At 38.6% G+C, this 17,666-nt stretch overlaps 1 protein-coding gene across 1 annotated transcript in view; it reads left to right on the plus strand.

Annotated features, from left to right (window-relative positions):
* Positions 1–17,666, plus strand: part of CREBRF (CREB3 regulatory factor) — a 50,016-nt gene that overhangs the window by 6,771 nt on the left and 25,579 nt on the right. The window contains exons 2-4 of the mRNA XM_069484187.1: positions 11,359–11,556; positions 13,182–13,307; positions 16,054–17,140. Coding sequence (XP_069340288.1) covers positions 11,548–11,556; positions 13,182–13,307; positions 16,054–17,140 — 1,222 coding nt within the window. The 5' untranslated portion in view covers positions 11,359–11,547. The remainder of the gene's footprint in view (positions 1–11,358; positions 11,557–13,181; positions 13,308–16,053; positions 17,141–17,666) is intronic.

Below are 17,666 nucleotides of genomic sequence, written 5' to 3' on the forward strand. Positions count from 1 at the left end.
CCGCGCCCGGCCTCCAATCTCTGATTTGTTTGGTATCACTATAGTTTTGTCTTCTCTGGAATTTCATATGAATGCAGTCAGAGAATGTGTTGTCTTTTGAGTCTGACTTTTTTACTTAATATAATGATTTTGAGATATTCATGTGTCATTTATCAGTTGAGTCTTTGTAACTGTATGGGTGTACCACAATTTGTGTATCCATTTACCAGTTGATAGACATTTGGATTGCTTGCAGATTTTAGGCTATTATGAATAAAACTACTATAAACATTCATGTACAGGTCTTTTGAATACCTCTTCTAACATTTTATTTGGAGGTCTAGTTGTAGAGCTGTTAAGAGTGAAAGCCCTGGAGTTAGCAACATTCACAAGCAGGTGTTTTTGTTGTTATTGTGGGGTTTTTTTGTTTGTTTTTTTGAGATAAGATCTCCCTCTGTGGCCCGCCTGGGCTTAGAATGCAGTGGCATCATTACAGCTCACTGCATCCTCAAACTCCTGGGCTCAAGCCATCCTCTTGCCTCAGCCTCCCCTGCATCTGGGACTACGTGTACATGCCACCATACCCCAGTAATTTTTGTGTTTTTTGCAGTTACAGGGTCTTGCTCTCTTGCTCAGGCTGGTCTTGAACTCCTGGCCTCAAGCAATCCTCCAGCCTCAGCCTTCCAGAGTGCTAGGATTACAGGCATGAGCCACCATGCCCAGCCACAAACAGGTGTTTTGCTAGCAGATTTTGAGAACCTCTCACTTTAGATTCCCCATCTGTAAAATGGGTCTGAGTGAAGACTGGTGCAAGCTAGAGAGCATGGACCAATTTAAAGGGGATAACTCTTTAGTTCATGTGATCAGGTATCTTATTGGGAATACGGACCCATCATTGTCATATCTGATTTTTTTGCCCCAAGAGAGTGATATTTGATATTAGGAATCAGAAATTTTACGTGTAATTTCCAAGTTAAGTTCTAGCAGTTAAAATTTTAAATTTTAAAAACACTAATGTGTGGGCTAAACAAAACTGATCTATGGACATTGATATGCTGCAGTCTAGTTTGAGATCTCTGCTTTAAATCTTCAGTTAACTTTGTATTCTATTTAAAAATGTACATACGCCTAGTAGAGTCTACTTGTTAGGTCCCTGTTACCTTTGTTTGATAGCTTAGAATAATTTGCTGGTTGTACAAACTCCCAAGTTAAAAACTAACAAATGAGTTTTACTCTTTCCTTAAATTGGAGGAATATTAAGAATATTGTGTGCCTGATGGAGGGGTGGGACTAGGTTCCAGTTACTCTCTGTACTTCTCTTTCTCTGATAGCTGCTGATTCTATTCAATGCTATGTTTTCTCAGCAGTGGGAATAGTCTGCCTTCCTTGTTTGATTTATTCTCGACCCTTTTGAGCCAAGTGTGGTATAAATTAAACTGTGTGTTCTGTTTATTAGAAACTGTAAGGTATTTATGGATATACATAGACATTTTATAGAAGTCCATTCCCTCAGATTGCCCACAATCTATGGTGAAGCCAGTGTAATTATGAAAAAGTGATAAATCATATGTACTTGTTTGAACAATAAGAACAGTAATCTCTCGGACGAGGCCTTTTCTCCTTGTAATTTATCTGCCAATTAGAGACAACTATTTTGCAGCTTTATGAATTACTTTGTGAGTCCAGAGATTCTTTTTCTGATTAAACCAGCGTAATTGACATTCACCTTCATAATGTTCGGGGTAAGAGTGTTAAATGACCTGTGTTGCCCAAGTATCCTTTTTTTAGTTTAGGTTTTTTTTTTTTTCTTTTTTGAGGCAAGATCTTGCTCTCTTGCCTAGGCTGGAGTGCAGTGGCATTGTCATAGCACTCTGTAACCTCAAACTCCTGGGCTCAAGCTATCTTCCTGCCTCAGCCTCCCAAGTAGCTGGGACTATAGCCACCATGGGCTACCAGGCCTGGCTAACTTTTGTATTTTTTGTAGAGATGGGGGTGTCAACTGTGATGCTCAGGATGGTCTCGAACTCCTGGCCTCAAACAATCCTCCTGCCTTGGCCTCACAAAGTGTAGAATTATAGGCCTGAGCTACCACGTCTGCTCCCAAGTATCTCTTATTCAGCCTAGTTCCAGCTGGGTTTTTGTGATAATTAAATGTGGAATTTATGCAGTCTAGGATTCTGACTTTGGTCTTATACCTTAATAGCAGCAACATCCCAAGAACATCATATACCAAGGAAGAAACCTGAGAATAAAAATAGCCACCACCATTTATTAAGTGTTTTGTGGGAGGGCTAGATACTTTATATATTACTGTGTTGAGAATCACAATATCCCCGCAACATACAGGGGGAATTCTTGTATTTACACGTAAAAGAAGGCAGATGAGAATCTGGAATGAAATTCCAAATATTCACTTATAAAGCAGAGCCTTTTATGTAGAGTTTGTTCCTCATAGAGCAAGCCTTTAGGAGCAGTGGAGACAAAGAGGCACCCAATCTTTCTCAGGGTTAAAAGAGATGACTGCAAAAAACAAAACAAAAACAAAAAGAAAAAAAGAAGAGAAACCATATTCAAAACCTTTTTGTAGCCCTGTGTCCATAACCTCTGTACCAGCTGTTGTATAATTTATGCTGGTGGTATTCCCTGTTGCACACAGTAGAAAGGGTTTGAAAAGTGTCTCTAGTATATATTCATGACACTTCTGAATAAGTGTCAAATCTGAGAAAGGAGGGGAGGAAACAATAAATTTTGAAGAGCTCAGATCCCTGATAGCAAGAGCACCAAAGTTGTTAGGGTGTGTGAAGAGTGTCCAGTGATGGATGTTTCACTGGAATCTTGCTGTATGTTCCGGTGCATTCTTGCACTGCTGCCTGTTTTTATGCTGCTGCCTTTGTTGGTTAATATTTTTTTCTTAGCTCTCAGGCACAGAGATGCTGCTGCCTTTAATTGTAGATTACATTTTGTAGATTTCTGCAGAACAGCTCGGAAAACAAAGTGATTCTTTTTTTTTTTTTTTTTTTTTTTTGTTGAGACAGAGTCTCACTTTGTTGCCCAGGCTAGAGTGAGTGCCGTGGCGTCAGCTTAGCTCACAGCAACCTCAGACTCCTCGGCTTAAGCGATCCTACTGCCTCAGCCTCCCAAGTAGCTGGGACTACAGGCATGCGCCACTATGCCCGGCTAATTTTTTCTATATAGATTTTTAGTTGTCCATATAATTTCTTTCTATTTTTAGTAGAGACAGGGTCTCGCTCTTGCTCAGGCTGGTCTCGAACTCCTGACCTCAAGCGATCCACCCGCCTCGGCCTCCCAGAGAGCTAGGATTACAGGCGTGAGCCACCGCGCCCGGCCTAAAGTGATTCTTTAAAATCTTTTACACCTTGCATAAAATATTTTGTTTTAATTAAAAAATATGGCGAGAGAGAGAGAGGGAGAGAGAACACTATGTAACATATATCAGTCCAGTGCATGGATTCAGTTGGTTTAAATAACCACACGTCTTCCTCTACCGTCTCTTCCCTAGACAAGAATTATCTTAGGTCTTTAAAATTGACTAAGATTCAAATAGCACTCTTCTTGGAAATTAAAAAAAATTACGAGTACAGTTTTTAATATTTTTACTATGTGGTGCTAAATGATTCAAGACTCAAATTGACAAGCTACAATAAGACACTTCAGAGCAATAAAAGATGCTCCGTAAATATATACTGAATGACTTCTTTGTAGTGTCCTCAGTGTCCCACCTCTGACTATCCAGAAGGACATGTGTTTTTAGGGGATTCCCATTCATTGTCAGTCAGCTGTTGTCTGGATGCCTGCTTTTGGCACTGTAGTGAAATAGACATGAAATACATGGTCATTCTCAAAGAGACAATCTGGTAGTGGAAGCAGAGGGTTGGGGAGAAGGAATAGGAAAAATGTGAGCAAAGACATGAAGGTCACAGTCTCACTGTTGGAGATCCTTAGTGGAGTGAAGTGGGATTGTAATTACCTGAAGGATTTGGGGAAAGGGTAAAATCAATCTAATATTAGTGTTTATTTATGGAAGAATAGTGGAAGATGGGGTTGGAAACATATTTTCATTGTGCCTGAGTATCTGGACATTATCCAAGAGATGTTTGGAAGTTGCTGAAGATTTAGAAGCACAGTGGTGCTATGATGTGTGGGTTAGGGAGACTAATTTTAAAGTGGGGCATAAGAACTGGGGAGAGGGAGAGGCTAAAGATAGGAAGACTATAGGGAAAATATTAGAGTGGTAAATATAGGATGATGAGGGCCAAGTAAGGGTTGAGAAAGTGGGAAGGGCAAAGTCAAACAGAAGCATTTGTGCTCAGTAGAAATGCAAGCAGTCTGTATATCTTTGTCAAAGAGAATTGGCGTGATTTAACAAAGCCAGTGGGGAGGAGGAGGTAGAGAGTCAAAGCTGAAATCAGCCTTCTGTGCCTGGTTGTCAGAGAGTGATAGTACTAGTGAAAGAATAGGAACATTTGAATGAGGAGATGGTATGTTGTGTCTGAGGTGATGGGATGTGAACATGGAGATATCCGGATCTCAGACAGTAGAGAGTTCAGGCACTCACATGTTTGAGTTGAAGACGGAGATTTGGGAGTCCTTTAGCCATGATATTTGAGGCATTGAGAGCTAGTCTTTGTGATGATAGGTTTGCTCAGAGGCATCTATTTATTGAATGACCTTGGACAAATCTCTTATCCTTGTTAAACTTATTTTTATTAATGTGAAAAGGGATGGATGGGGGGGGGGTTATCCTAATACCCTGACTACGTCACTAAGATATTTTATCAAAATATTGGCCCTTTTTACTTCACAAAGGTGTTTTATCAAATGACAGGGCATAGCAATGTGTTTTGTAATCTGTAAACAGCTACACAAATATAAACTGTGAATATTTTGTCCCCAGTGGTAACCAAGGCTGGCTAGGATTAGAAATGCATTCTCTGGTTCTCTCTAAGACTATTCCATGCTCTTATTCTTGTGCTCCGAACAACTTAGCTGACAGACAGTAAGACTGCAGAAAGCCTCTAATATCTAATAGTTGGTAGTTTTCAGAAATAAAAAGTGGTTCTTCCCATTTAACTCAGCTTGATCCAGAGACCTGCGTTAAATGTCTTTCTTGTAGCTTCCCAAAAGGCTTTAACTAAGCTCCCATATATTGCCTCTGTGGCCTGAAGATTAAAGTTGAGCAGAAGATTTGGAAAGGAATTAAACAAAATTCCAAATGAGAGGTCTTGTGTCCTCCTCCAAGACTACACTCCAAAGAGAGATCACTTTTGAGATTTAGTATCTTCTCTTAGCTTCTTGGATTCTCAGTAAAATGTGGTTTTAGTTATTTTAATCAAAGTTTTTTGGCAAACCTAATTCAACCCCTGTATTTCTTAAACTCTGTAAGAAGATATAAGACTATTGGATTGATGAGGTATAAAGAGTTCTCAAGGTAGTGTGCTGGAAGGATCATAGCTGCTTATAATGTCATGGTACATACTGCTTTGGCTAGGAAAATGATCTTTTCTCACACAATCTGAGGGAAAAGATAAGTCTTCTTTCTCCTTACTTTCCTCTTTCCCCATCTTCCTTCCTTAAAGAGTAGCAGCAGCAGAATATGGAAAATAAATAATAAGTCTTTTACTAATAATTCCTGATGTAAACTTACAACCATGTAGTTTGAAGTTAGTTGCCTGTTTTTAAATTTTGGAGTCTAGAGAACTTCTGTTGAAGGGTGAAGTGTAGGGATTCATCTGCAGTTGTGGTTACAGGATTCATAATACATAAAAAGCTGGGAATTTGAGCCCCAGCTTTCCCCCAGTGTGTTCTTTGCATAGGCAGCCTCTGCGTCCTCAATGGTTTGGATATTTTGACGTCTCCGATTTCTGCTATGCCGTGAAACAGGTAGTGGATTGATTTAGTAAGCATCTGAAGGATTGTTCTGTTGTACTCTTGCAGAGTAGAGCAGTTTTCAAAAGGAAAGGAATTGTTAAGTGGAACATGAATTATAGCAGGGGGGATGGAATGTGTAGCAGATGGCTCCTGGTTTGCTAAGGAGCTTGGGCAAACTGATAAGCTGTCTTTCTTGCAAAACAAAGGAGTCTCATGGGGTGTACACATTGTATAACCTTTTAGATTACCAAGTCAGTGGTTTGTCTGTCCATACATCCTTTCTGCTTGCCTCCCTGCCCTACTTCCTTTTCCCTGCCTCCTTCCTTTCCGGTCCCTTCATTTCTTCCTGCCTTACTGCCTCCTTTCCTTCGTCTCTTCATTTACCTCCTGTCTTAGTCTGTTTTCTGTTGCTATAATTAAATAAATTATAAATTTTTGTAATTAAAAAATTAAATAATTATTAAAAGTAATAAATTACCCACAGATTGGATAATTTATAAAGAAAAGATTTATTTGCCTCATGATTCTGAAGTCTGAGAAGTGAAATAGCATGGCACTGGCATCTGGTAAGGGTCATCTCATGGCAGAAGATGAGAGCACATGAAACAGAGAGAGGAAGTTGAGTTGAACTCAATCTTTATATCAGAGCCTACTCCTGTGTCCAGTGATAATGGCATTAATCACTTCTTAAAGGCTTCACCTCACAGTACTGTTAAAATGGCAATTAAATTCCTTCCTTCCTCCCTTCCTTCTGTCCTTCCTTCTTTCCTTCCTTCCGTCCGTCCGTCACCTGGGCTAGAATGCTGTGGCATCAGCCTACCTCACAGGAACCTCAAACTCCTGAGCTCAAATGATCCTCCTGCCTCAGCCTCCGGAGTAGCTGGCACTACAGGCATGCACCATGATGTCTGATTAATTTTTCTATTTTTGGTAGAGATGGGGTCTGGCTCTTGCTCAGGCTGGTCTTGAACTCCTGACCTCAAGTGATCCTCCTGCCTTGGCCTCCCAGAGTGCTAGGATTACAGATGTGAGCCACCATGCCCCGCCAAAATGGCAGTTAAATTTCAAACATGAGTTTTTGTGGGAACATTCAAACCATATCACTTCCCTTCTCTTCCTTCCTTCCTTTCTTTCCTTTCCTTCTTTTCCTTCCTTCCTTTTTCTTTCAGCTTTACTGAGGATTAAGTCTGAGGAAAAATGATTTTATTTAAATTAGGGGTCGGGACAGTTCTCACCTCTAAGAATTGTGAATCTGGTACAGTTTAAGACAACAGAGAGAGGACCAAGACCTCTGACAACACATGAAAAAAATGATGAGCATGAACTAGCAAAAATTAGGAAAGATCAAAACAGACTATGGTGTATGAATTATATAGCAATAAAAATGTATTGGCTTTCCTTATCTAAAAGACTTAACTTTTTTTCTATTGTAAAATATCATGAAATTTACCATTTTGACCGTTTTTTGGTATACAGTTTTATGACATTAAGTGTATTGACAATATTATATAACTAACCATCTCCTGAGATTCAGAGAGGGAACAATTTAGGAGCTCTTGGATGTGTGTAAGCTATCTGGGATGCACCAGTCAACTCTTAGGTTTGACTTTTAAAGTTATAATTAGTGGTTTGGATAGTCCTAGGGATGAGCTTTTGTAAAAAGTCTTTTGATTGTACCTACTATCTTACTTTACCTTTTACCTTGCCTAACATACATAGTAAGCCTCAACATATGTTTAAATAGAGAACCAAAAAAACCTAGGGTAGGACCTGGTAGAAATGGCTGTGAAAGAATTTGAAGCTATGGCTATCTTTAGGTGGTATCACTGATGCTCAAAAATCAATCATTTGCCCCTCTTTGTTGCTTCGGTGATCTAGTTCTATTATAGGAGTATCTTCTTGTGCCTAGGAGCTATTGTCGAGTATCTTTTGAGTGAGCTCAGGTACAAAAATCTATTGATAAATAATATTTCTGATGGACTACAGTCCTTTCTTTCTTGAAAAACCCACAAAACTGTACTGGGAACTGCTATACCAGTGCTGTGAATAAAAGGATGTAACTAGGGGAATTTAGACTTTTCCTTTTTTTGTTTGTTTGTTTGTTTGTGTTTGAGACAGAGTCTCACTCTGTCACCCCGGGTAGACTGCAGTGGCATCATATAGTTCACTGCAATCTCAAACTCCTGGGCTCAAGCAATCCTCCTGCCTCAGCTTCCTGAGTAGCTGGGACTACAAGCAGGCACCAGGACACCCAGCTAATTTTTCTATTTTTGGCAGAGACAGGATCTCACTCTTTCTTGCCCAGGCTGGTCTCAAACTCTTGACTTCAAGCTATCCTCCTGCCCTGGCCTTGCAGAGTGCTAGGATTACAGGCATGAGCCACCGTGCCTGGCCTGTTAGTTTGTTTTTTTTTCCTGGAAGAAATACAAGTAGGCTTGAGGGCAAGGTGAAAGATTTTATAAGCAAATAAGTTTGGGAAATAGTATCTGCTATATTCACCTTTTGATTTATAATACACATTAGCATCTTAAAGTTTCCAAGAAGTCCTGTTGTAAAGGCAGTATACAGTTTTGTTTAATGTAGTGTTTCACAAACCTCACAATCCTTTTATTGAGTAATCATTTAAAAATCTTTGGAACAAATATTTCTCAGGTCATACTTTGGGAAATTGGACGATTGCTTTGATTGTTAATATCAAAGCTTTGAGTAAAATATGAATATTCTTAAGCCTTAAGTTTGAAGGCATTCTGAAAAGAAAGTTAACACCTTCCCTCCTCAGTTTTATTCTGCCATCTAAGCATTAATATACCCTTTGTATATGGCCCCCTGGTACAGGATACAGTTTTGGAGCCATATATTGTTATGGAAGATGCTGTGTAACGGTAATTGCTGTAGAAGCCTTTATTCTTTTTTTTTCCTTCTACTTTTGGATGGGGAATTTTGTTCTTCATGGTTGTTTCACAATAAACAGTATTAAGCATTTCTTGTAAAGTGTGTGCAAAACATTGATAGTTTGTTGTGAACTTGTATCATTAGTTTTAGAGACCGGGAGAGTTTATCACTGAAAGGGGTCCCATTGCTTGGAATAGAATTGGCCCTTCCCCCATCCTATTTGTTGCTACTTGAGAGACTAGGAGAAGCAACTAAGGACCTTAGATACCCAGGTGAAAGAGCTCAAGCCTTTACTTGGTGGTTACCCTCTCTTTAGGAATCAGTGCTTTTAAAACATTCAGCCTCACTCCTAAGAGCTATCACAGATGTTGAGTTTCTGAGCTGGAGTAGCTGTGTGTGGGACAAAGAAAGTATTGGCAAAATATACCTACTGATGATAGGAAATTAGCAAAATATACCTATTGATGATAGGAAATTAGCAAAATATACCTATTGCTGATAGGAAATTTCCAAGTTTATTTATTACTACATCCTAATTTCATTCAATTCTTATAATATGCTTATTACATGGTTAAAAGGGAGAATAGTTGTTTTTTCAGATCTGGGAGCTAAGGCATAAATGTAAGTAACTTGCTGTAATTCATAAGGCTGTTTATCTTTAATTATGGCATCAAAACTGAAATCCAGGTCTCTTATCTCCTAAACAATTGCTCTTTTTGCTAACTGCCTTAACTGAAGTTTTGATATGTTTAAATACAATTTTAAATAAATACTTGAATTTGTATCAAAGTTTTAAGGCTTAGAAAATTCAGTAGTCAGGAGAGAGTAGTAGTGTTTTTTTATCCCCCTAGAGATCAGAAAAATGAGGCTTAGAAAGATGGTCTTACTCAATGTTGTATAGTTTGTGAGAGCTATAACTAGAACTTAGCCCTTTTTTGTCCAGTGTCTCCCTGATAAACCAAGCTGTTGATAAACAGTATCTTTAGTAGATGCCATTAAGTACATATTGAATAGAATTCAGTCTCTTCCTGAGTCTTCAAGTGAATTGCTAGTAAGGGTAATTTTTCAGATTTTAGAGGGTATCAAACTTTTCTCCTATATTCAGGTTTTAGACCAGGATTACACTGGTCTACTTTGTTGAATGTGTGATATGAATTAGATGCTTTTTGGGGACCTGAATGATAGTTGTAGAAAAGGTGACTGACCTTTCTCATAGGAGTCAGGGGAAGAGTTAGGCCTATGATTATATACCAGTAGTAGGACCAAGGTATGAGGTCACATAAAGAGAAGCTGGGCGAGAACTGGCCTTTGGCAGGAGCAGGGATCAATCCACTTCGACTGTAGCACTGGATTGAAAAGGGCTGGGCTGGGCACTTGACATTGTTTCCTAGGCTAGACCAATGGTCTGGGAATGACAGCCCACCAGAGAGGAGAGCCCAGCAAAGATCCAGGAAATTCAAATTGTAGTCAATTTATTAATTTAATTAAGTAAAACAATTATTGAGTCCCTTCTTGACTATTTGTTTAACAAGAGGTCTTTGAAATTAAAATAATGTACCACTCTCACCTTTTAGGCCAGAGAATGTGCTCACTACAGAGGGCAATTAAATTTAAATTGGCTGTTTATATCAGTTTAAGAAATCATACTGCATCTACACTGGCATCAAGGATAGGGCAGTTGTTCTCAAACTTTAGGGAGGAGATAAGGATTACCTGGAGGGCTTACTAAAACACATTGCTGGGCCCATTCCTAAAGTTTCTGTTGTAGTAGGTTGGGGCTAGGATCTGAGATTTTGCATTTCTAACAAATTTTCACGTTGATGCTAATGTGGATGCCATTGGTCTTGAGATCACATTTTGAGACCCACTGATCTAGGATAAGAAGATGAAGCAGGTATAGCTGTATAGTTCCTTCTGATTAAGGTCTTCACAGAGGAGGGAAAGGGAACTGCCAGTTAAGTCTCTACCATGTCAAGACCCTGTGCCAGATGATTTGCAATCATTGTTTAACTTAACCCTTGAAACCACTTTGCAAAGTCCCCATTACCTCCTGTAATTTTTTTTTCAAAAACAGCTTTTCCTTATAACTTAGAGAATAATGTTTGCATATGCCATTATGAATATGATTTTATTTAATGTAGAGGATATGTTAAGTTCCATGTACAGTTCCATGTACTGACTTCTTATTGATTTATGAGAAATATAAAATTTAGATTAATTTAGCAGTAATGATTGTACAATAGATGGAATTAAATGTTGAGATATGCTTTCTCATAAGAACATAAATCAGAGCTTGACTTTAATATTAGGCATAATACATCTTTCAGATCACGGGAAAGATGAGCTATGTTAATTTTGTCAGGGTGGGTTTTTTTTTTAATGTTGCCAATTGGTAAATGACAGACCCTATTTTTAGAAACAAACAAGAGGAAGAATGGTGAATTTCAGAACGGTAAGTACTAAGACATGACTAAATTCTTGAAAATACAACCATAAGACTTAATTATTTAAAGCACTGTACTCTTTATTAATGTTATTTTTGAAAGGTCAACTTGTTTTTAATGGAGCTGAGTGAAGTTACTTTGTGTTGTTTGACAGAATTGCACAGAATTATTTAAAAAAACAAAACAGTGATCCAAGCAGTTGAAGTGAAGACATTCTGGGGAAACGTGCTGTTTATAGTAAAAATCATCTTTGACCTTGGAATTAAAAGTAAAGCTGGAAAGGAATTTACTAACGAGAAAAAAAAGAAGTTTGGAATTGGACTCACAGGATCTGGGCTTGGAAATGCCTCAGGTAAATCATACAGAGTAGGTGCAAAGTTTTATATTTTCCCACTGCAGAAAGTCAATACCATTGGTTCTGTAAGTTCTCAGAATCTTAACACAACTTGACATACTACCTTTTTAATATATCTTATTTCTGATCTCAGCTAGTTTTGAGTATATGTTCTTTCTTCCATTGCCTTCTGTTTCTGCCTTTGGTATAACTTTGAAATTTAATGAGCTGAACTTAGGGAGCATGGTGGATAGGTAGAAGGTAGACAGATCTGCTGGTTTTATGGGGGCTAAACCAAATCTCCTGAAGGTTAATCTGCCACAGAAATCCCATTTCCATCTCCTTTGTCTTCCTATTTCCCAACTTTTACCTTTCATTTATGCCATGTGAATTTAGAAGTAGTTAAGAGGAAATAGTGAAGGACTTCAATCTCAATCTCAAGGGGGCAGGCAACAGAGGGGAAGAAAGGGGATTTGCTAACTGATAATAAAAAGACCAGAGGCCTACCTCCCCACCAACCCCTGTACCAGATGGACTGCATATACCCTTTTAGAGTTCTTGCCCATTCGAGGCTTAGTTTTATATTTGTTGAATATTTGAATTTAGGGCTATAAGACTTATTTTCTCAAGCTAACTTCTAGGAAGAAAGGTCCTGCAGGCCTAGAGGGGTTGAGGAAAATAAAGGAAAAAATCGGGATGGGAAGTACCAGTGAAGAAAAATACGATGAGGAAGTATGTGAAAAGACAAGTTTGTGGTAGAAGGTGTATGACTAGAAAACTATAAGCAAATAGACTAATGTCATTTTTAAAAATTTTTGTAGAAATGTGCAAAAGAACTAAAAGACAAAGAAAAAAGTTTTATTCTTTCTCATTCTCTTCCTTCATCCAAGTTAGATTTCAGAGTGAGGCCTTTCTATTATTTGAGCCTCTTTAGGAGGGTGAGCTCTGACTTGACTCTGGAGTGATTTTTATAGATGTTAAAAATGTAAAAAGAGGATGGAGAAAAAACAAGGAGCATTAACACTGGGTCCCTTTTTCCCTTTATTTATTATAGAATGGACTGTACCCCTTTCGGGATTCAGGGTTAAGGCTACAGAGCTCAGGCCTAAGTTCCTGGTCTTGTTTCTATTTCCATTACTTTCCTGCAGGCATTTATTGGACCGGAGACACCCAAATTGTCTTACAGCTTGCTTTGGGAAATAAGACATTGCACTCACTTAGAAGTACAGAGTGAGACTGATTTGCTACCTCTGTAGACCCCAGGAAATGGCAGGGAATTCCCTGCTGTAGGTAGTTAAAACAGAGACTGTTGTTAGAGAAGGATTTGAAGAAATGTTATATAGCTAAATAAAAATACTCATTAAGTGCTGGATGCTGAATCTGGTGGCTAAGAAAACTTTAGTTTTTAGAAGATATTATTAACAGTTGCTGCTCTATATTTTTTCTATTTTTAATGCATCTTAGGTATTTTCTTAACTTAAGTCTACAGTTTAATGCTAGTTAAAGCTTTTAAATGTACTATATGGTAGAAAAAAGAGAAATGTTTTCTGAAAATAATGACACTTAGGGTGGAGTGGGACTCGTGTAACAGATTGGTCTTGAAGAAGTCTTTAACTTTCTAAAATGAAATCACTCTATTGTAGCCTAGTGTAAGCGGAATGGATCCGCCTTTTGGGGATGCCTTTCGAAGCCACACCTTTTCGGAACAAACTCTTATGAGCACAGATCTCTTAGCAAACAGTTCAGATCCAGATTTCATGTATGAACTGGTAAGCAACATTTTTTTTTGTTTTAGTGCTAATTGATTTAGGGTAAAAGTGTGTTGTAGAGTTTTTAATTTATAAATGCTTGAAAGGAAAAAGATGTGATTGGGCCAAGTTTGATTCTTGTGACTATATGTGTAATAATTTTAGAAAGATGTGTGAGCCCGTTGATTTTTTTTTTTTTTCTTTAAGATAGACGTCACCCTGGGTAGAGTGCAGTGACGTCATCATAGCTCACTGCAACCTCAAACTCCTGGGCTCAAGTGATCCTCCTGCCTAAGCCTCCTGAGTAGCAGGGACTACAGGCATACGCCACCACACCTGGCTAATTTCTTTCTATTTTTAGTAGAAATGGGGGTCTTGCTCTTGGCTCAGTTTGGTCTTGAACTCCTGACCTCAAGCGATCCTCCACCTTGGCCTCCCAGAGTGTTAGGATTACAGCTGTGAGCCACCATGCCCAGCCAAAAATTTTTTTACTTTTTAATTTTAATTTAATTTAATCTTTTTAGAGACAGGTTTTTGTTCTGTCACCCAGGCTGGAACTCCTGGGCTCAAGCGATCCTGCTGCCTAAGCCTCCCAAATAGCCCGGACTAGAGGCACATGCCACCATACCTGGATGGTTTTTTTTTTTTTTTTTTATAAAATAATAAGCATTTATTTCTCATTCATACATTTTCAGGTCAGCGGGATTTTGGCCAATCTAGTTGGGATTGATTGCTGGATGGTTTTTTAAAAATGTGTTTTAGAGATACGGTCTCGCTCTGTTACCCAGGCTGGTCTCAAACTTCTGTCCTCAAGCAGTCCTTTGGCCTCGGCCTCCCAAAGTGTTGAGATTACAGGCATGAGCCACCATGCCTGGCCCATTAAAAATAATCAGAGAAAAGGTTATCTAAATATCTTAAAGTCCAGTTTTGATGAGGAGAATGGGAAACTATCTGTTTTTTAAACTATGCCTAACTGCTGAAGGGCTTTGCAGCTGGAAAAATAAGGAATGATAACATTGAGCAAGGCATATGACATAGAGAATGTGACACAAAAATAGCAATTCTAAGCAATATCTGAATATACTTACCATTTATTCTTGAGGTAAATAGACACTTAAAATTCCTAAGAAAAACATTTTATTTTATTTTATTTTTTGAGACAAGGTCTTACTCTGTTGCCTGGGCTAGAGTGCAGTGGCGTCATCATAGCTCACTGCATCTTCAACCTCCTGGGCTCAAGTGATCCTCCTGCGTCAACCTCCTGAGTAGCTGGGACTACAGGTGCGTGCCACCACACCTGACTAATTTTTGTTTTTTTGTTTTGTTTTGTTTTAAAGAGACCACTAGGTCTTGCTGTGTTGCTCATGCTAGTCTCAAACTCCTGGGCTTAAGCAATCCTCTCAGCCTCCCAGTGTTAGGATTAAGGCATTGAACCACTGCACCTGGCCCAGAAAAACTTTTAGAAAGGATTTTAATTACACACAGTATAAGCAACAGATAAATATACAAAAACTGGAAAATTGAGTGCACCAATTTATAAGTTTACTAAAAATCAGTGAATTGTACACTTAATACAGGTGAATTTCATGATAGGTAAACTATACTTCAATGAATCTGTTAAAACACATAGAGGGTCTGGTACAGTGGCTCATATCTGTAATCTCAGTACTTTGGAGGGCCGAGGTAGCAGAATCGCTTGAGGCCAGTAGTTTGAGACCAGCCTGAGCAACATAGGGAGACCCCCATCTCTGAAAATGATTTTTTTAAATATTAGCTGGGTGTGGTGGTGTGCGCTTATAGTCCCAGCTACTCAGGGCTGAGACGAGAGGATTGCTTGAGCCCAGGAGTTTGAGGTTGCAGTGAGCTATGATGATGCCACTGCACTCTAGCCCAGGCAACAGAGCAAGACACTGTCTCAAAAGCAAAAGAACAAGAAAACCACACACAGAGACACACATACAAGCCAAGACAAAACAAAGCAAAAAAATCCAAATGAACAAATAAACCCTGGAAAACTGAAAACTTCCTCATTTCCTTCCTGAGCCTCCACCTTTAAGCCTTTTCCCAGCAGGTTACTGCTGCCAACATTTTTTTCTATGCCTGTATAGATGTATGTGTATGTTTTTCAATTGGACAATATATTTATAGATACAGTATTCTGTAACTTGCTCTTTTTAACATATATTGTAGGCACATTATAGCTAAACTTCATTCTTTTCAATGGCTGCAGCGTCTGACATGATATTTTAAAATCACATCTCTAAAATGCATGAGCAGTGTTTTGTTCCATATGCCCAAGCATTGTTATAATGTCTTGCAAAGGATCTTATCAATATGAGTTTGAGATCATCTCTCTTTGGATTGCTCTTTGCCTCCATATTTAAGTTCCCACTTAAAAAGACATACTCTTCTGTAGTGAAGGTAAGGTCGTCTTATTTGCTTTTTAATTGAAGCTTATTTCTAAGGAGATCCTAAAATGCTTCTAAGATCAGGAAGTGTAAACCTTTTTTCAGGAAGAGTGTTTATGGTAAAGCTAAAGAGCCCTTGGTATTTAGATCATACGTGTCTTTCACGTATGATCTTTTTTTTTCTTGCCCAAGGAAATGAAGACATTATATGGAATGGTAAAGTGTCATTGTCAGTAGCCTTTACCGTAGACCAAAAGTTGAATACTGACTTATCAATTTGATATATAGAAGTGAGGATGGAGGTAAATATCTCCTTCCAAAAATATGATATGTAATTTCTTTTTTTAAACTTTTCTCAGGATAGAGAGATGAACTACCAGCAGAATCCTAGAGACAACTTCCTTTCTTTAGAGGACTGCAAAGACATTGAAAATCTGGAGTCTTTCACAGATGTCCTGGATAATGAGGGTGCTTTAACCTCAAACTGGGAACAGTGGGATACATACTGTGAAGACTTAACAAAGTACACCAAACTAACCAGCTGTGACATCTGGGGAACAAAAGAAGTGGATTACTTGGGTCTTGATGACTTTTCTAGTCCTTACCAGGATGAAGAGGTCATAAGTAAAACTCCAACTTTAGCCCAGCTTAATAGTGAGGACTCACAGTCTGTTTCTGATTCCCTTTATTACCCTGATTCACTTTTCAGTGTCAAACAAAATCCCTTATCCTCTTCATTCCCTGGTAAAAAGATCACAAGCAGAGCAGCTGCCCCTGTATGTTCTTCTAAGACTCTACAGGCTGAGGGCCCTTTGTCAGACTGTGTCCAAAAAGCAAGTAAACCCACTTCAAGCACACAAATCATGGTGAAGACCAACATGTATCATAATGAAAAGGTGAACTTTCATGTTGAATGTAAGGACTATGTAAAAAAGGCAAAGGTAAAGATCAACCCAGTCCAGCAGAGCCGGCCCTTTTTGAGCCAGGTTCACGCAGAGGCAGCAAAGGAGAACACTTGCTACTGTGGTGTGGTAGCAAAGAGACAAGAGAAAAAAGGGATGGAGACTCTTCAAGGTCATGCCACTCCTGCTTTGCCTTTTAAAGAAACCCAGGAACTGTTACTCAGTCCCCTGCCCCAGGAGGGTCCTGGGTCAATTGCAGCAGGAGAGAGTAGCAGCCTTTCTGCCAGCACATTGGTCTCAGATTCATCCCAGAAAAAAGAAGAGCACAATTATTCTCTTTTTGTCTCTGACAACTTGAGTGAACAGCCAACCAAATGCAGTCCTGAAGAAGATGAGGAGGACGAGGAGGATGTTGATGATGAGGACCATGATGAAGGGTTTGGCAGTGAGCATGAACTATCTGAAAATGAGGAAGAGGAAGAGGAAGAAGAGGATTATGAAGATGACAAGGATGATGATATTAGTGATACTTTCTCTGAACCAGGTATTACAATGCTTGGATGCTTACCAAGCTGACTTTCTGTTACTATTTTGAAATAGAAAGTTTTTGTTTAGATGATTTCTTTATTTTAGTTTGAGTATTAAATGACTTAATATCTTGGCTTGGATATGTAATTACTTTTTTCTTTTTCTATAATTCTTTTTTTTCAGCTCTAAAATGATATTTTGCTCATATAGTAGTTCATGCTGATTCCTTGAGGGCTTATTCTTAATTTATCTTATGTTAAGTGACTTTGTCTCTCTCTTTGACATTTGTGCAAAGATGCCAGGATTTTATTGGTTTAAAAAAATACTTCTGTTTATGCTTGTGTCCCTCTGTTGTAGATGAGCTAAGTTAGGAGTATCCAGAATGGTGAACCAAATGATAATGGTTTATATTACTCATGCCTATAAGCAACAAAGCCTACTTATAAATAATGTAACAGAGAGCTTTGGCTTTTTTTTTTTGGAGACTGTCACTCTATACTCCAGGTAGAGTGCAGTGGCATCATCATGGTTCACTGCAACCT

Source organism: Eulemur rufifrons, chromosome 10 (assembly GCF_041146395.1).
Source record: "Eulemur rufifrons isolate Redbay chromosome 10, OSU_ERuf_1, whole genome shotgun sequence".
In the NCBI taxonomy this organism is placed as follows: Eukaryota; Metazoa; Chordata; class Mammalia; order Primates; family Lemuridae; genus Eulemur; species Eulemur rufifrons.